The 3669-nt window shown below is 33.0% G+C and overlaps 1 protein-coding gene across 1 annotated transcript in view; it reads left to right on the top strand.

Moving 5' to 3' along the window:
* Positions 1 to 244: 244 nt before the first annotated feature.
* The window catches only part of LOC133460969 (collagen alpha-1(IX) chain), a 65589-nt gene continuing 62164 nt past the window's right edge, over positions 245 to 3669 (top strand). Inside the window, exon 1 of the mRNA XM_061741679.1 lies at positions 245 to 273. Coding sequence (XP_061597663.1) covers positions 245 to 273 — 29 coding nt within the window. The remainder of the gene's footprint in view (positions 274 to 3669) is intronic.

Raw genomic sequence — 3669 nt, 5'->3', positions numbered from 1 at the left:
TAAAACAGTCAAACCTCCCGAGGATCTAACGGGCCAATCGTAGCAGGTTTAACAAACTTTTATGTGTTTTCTGGAAACGCTTGAGCATCTCCAGCTCTGGCTCTCAGTCAGTCTGAAACATGAGCAGGTAGGGACCACTTTGAGCAGAATTAGAGGGAATTTCAGGGTTTCCTGGTAACTCTGCTGCCACATCTCGCCGCTAAACGCCTCATTAGCTGAGTTCTGTACCAGACGAGAGGGAATCATGGACTTCCACGGCTCCGGAGCGACCAGGTAAATGTCTATCCATCTATGTATAATATTTAATTTAATTTAATTTAATTTAATTTAATTTAATTTAATTTAATTTAATTTAATTTAATTTTTTTGGCTGCATATATATTAATGGTTAATACCAAGTTGGTAAAAACCTAAGGCATATATGCATTTTTAATATATAATATATATAATATATATTTAATATATAATATATATTTCTTAATATATATATATATATATATATATATATATATATATATATATATATATATATATATATTTATTTATTTATTTATTTTATTTTAATTTTTTAAATTTTTTGTGTGCATATATGTTAATGGTTAATACCAAGTTGGTAAAAACGTAAGACATATATGCATTTTTAATATATAATATATAGCATATATATTTATTTTATTTACATCGATTCAAATCGATTCCAAACAAAGTCGAAATTTCCCCCTTTTTTCTCAAGATTTCAACTTTTTTCTCGATATTTCGACTTTTTCCTTGACTTTTTTCTCGAAGTGCATATTGAAAAAAAAACCTTCCTCCCCTAAAATATTATTTTTAGCCCTGATAATCTTCCGTTTTCAACTCTCAGTGTGTTTGTTTGTGCGTTTTTCTGCAGCAGCAGCTTCACCTGACTGAAGTGTGAGTGGAGGAAACTACGTTATAATTAGCAGACGTTTGTTTTCTGGTAATTAATAGATGACAGGACTTTTCTGCTGCCGGGAATCCTGTTAGGAGGAAAGTCCCTGTAGACGTGTTATTACCTGAACTGACTGACACGTATCTTTTTTTTTGTAATTGTTTATTTCGAACACATAAGGAAAAAAAAAATAAGATTTTAAAACAAATTCAAAACATACAGAAAAAAAAGCAACAACAACAAAAACGTAATACAAACAGGGGAAAAAAAACAGTGTCCGAAAAGGAGCAGGTAGAAGTAAAACTTATTTAACCCTGTCCCTTTGTTACCTCTATCATAAATTAAACATAAATATTAATAATAAATAGCTGCAATTACCTTAATTATCTATTTTCGAAAAAATAAATAAATAAATAAAATTACATTTTCCTCTTAAATTATAACCTCCCTGTCACAAAACATTTTCTGTAAATTGCCTGGAAGTGAATCAGTTCTCGCTTTGAATATGATTTGTAGAGCTTTTAGTTTGAAAATGTCCCAGAATTTCAACACATGCGACTTTAAAAACAGTGTGTTTGTGTGATCCTTATAACCTTATAATTATTATATCCTTATAACCCACATTTTGAAGTTTCCTGATTGCTTTTTTTTGCAGTCTGAATAGCGGTTGTAAATATCTGCTCTTAGGCCTTTTAGAAGTTACATTTATCATTGTTCTTACACAGAACCATTACTTCAAATTTAATATATTTACAATAAATGCACAGTTCACAAGATTTCCAGAAGGAGTTTTTAACGAGGACCACCGTTGAATGGAGAAGAGTTTTTCTGTTTAGTGCAGCCAGTTTTATCCGAGAGCTGGAGAACTTAAAAGTTCCTTTTTTGGGTCTTTATTTGGTCCCCAGTCTGAAAGGAAGTTCTACATCCAGGTGGGAGAAGTTATTTCAACTGTAAATGTACAGGAAGTGGAGAAAAGAACCGGTTATACGGGAATCTCTGTCCGTCAGTTCATACAATAATGTAATTCCTCATTTTAGTTTGGGGAAACAGGAACTGAGTGACTTAATTGAAGCGATGAGCTCCTGCTAAGCATTAGCATTAGCATTAGGCCTGTGTAGAAAAGATTTTCCAATTCTAAATCGATTCTACGACGAGTATTAGGGCCAAACTAAGACAAAAAAAAAAAAAATAGGAAATTACGAGAATAAAGTCATAATGTTGCGAGAATAAAGTCGTAATATTATGAGAATAAAGTCATAACATTACAAGAATAATGTCGTAATATTACGAGGATAAAGTCGTAACATTACGAGAATAAAGTTGTAACTTATGAGAATAAAGTCGTAATATTACGTGAATAAAGTCGTAATATTACGAGAATAAAGTCATAGCCTAATGTTGCGAGAATAAAGTCGTAATATTATGAGAATAAAGTCGTAATATTATGAGAATAAAGTCGTAATATTACGAGAATAAAGTCGTAAAATTACAAGATTAAAGTCATATTGTTGCGAGAATAAAGTCGTAATATTCCGACTTTATTCTCGTAATATTACGACTTTATTCTCGTAACATTAGGCTATGACTTTATTCTCATAATTTTACGACTTTATTCTCATAATTTTACGACTTTATTCTCGTAATTTCAAATTTTTTTGTCTTAGTTTGGCCCTAATACTCTGTCGTACAGGTAAAACACAAGGCAGGAAAAAAGAACGTTACAAAGATCGATTCCAGGTTTTGGTGTCAGATTTAACAATTTAATATAAATATTAAAATATTCAGTCCGACACGATGACACGACTGAGATGTAACGACTACATAAACCCTGGACCCCTGTGGTGTCTGGGCTTGGTTTTACTACTCGTTAATGTACTTTATTTATAAAGCATTTACAACAGTCTTTCCGCTAAAAGTGCTTCACAGCAAATAATGAGGATAAATAAGAACAATATAAAACATTAAAACATAAAGAATAATGAGAGGAGGCTGGATGTTTGTTCTGGGAACTAATGTCATAATCCGTGTATATATCACGACAACGGATCCCATTGACTCTGCATGGTACAATATCCGTGGTGCTCACACGGAATTATACCACTTTCCGTGTATATACCACGGAAAATAGTGGTGAGAGGTCGTGGGCATTTTACGGATTTTTGTGAGATCAGGTTGGGTCTCGGTGGAACCTTTAAAACAATAATAACTTGCTGCTCCGTTAGCTCCATTTGGTGCTAAGTAGCTAATATGCTAACAGCTAACCATTGATATTCATCAACAATCAATAAAACCCCAAATATGGAACATCTGTAACATGATATGATCTTTTATCGTTGTTGTACATAAACATCCCTCCTTACTCAGTTAGCAGCGACAACACTAGTGCTAGCTGCTACTGCTAGCTGCTAGTGCTAGCTGCTACTGCTAGCTGCTACTTCTAGCTGCTAGTGATAGCTGCACTTGTGTTGACGACCAGCCAACGGAGGGTTTTATCTTTTTATTTACCACCGGAAAAAGGATAAATGTAGGAATGTTTCTGTTCTGTGGCAAAGAGCGACTGCAGTGATGCTAACAGTCAATGATGCTAACAGTCAGTGATGCTAACAGTCCATGATTGTTCAGCTATAATGAGAAATAATATTTATTATTTACTACTACTGCTTTTCACACTTGTTGTTTTAATGTAAATTCTTAAACCTGTGTTTAACCTAGCACACGTTTATCTTGTTGAGTGTTGAGTATTCTATTTATTTATTTTA

Source organism: Cololabis saira, chromosome 15 (genome assembly GCF_033807715.1).
Source record: "Cololabis saira isolate AMF1-May2022 chromosome 15, fColSai1.1, whole genome shotgun sequence".
Taxonomy (NCBI): domain Eukaryota; kingdom Metazoa; phylum Chordata; class Actinopteri; order Beloniformes; family Belonidae; genus Cololabis; species Cololabis saira.
This window is presented reverse-complemented; position numbering and strand designations above follow the sequence as displayed.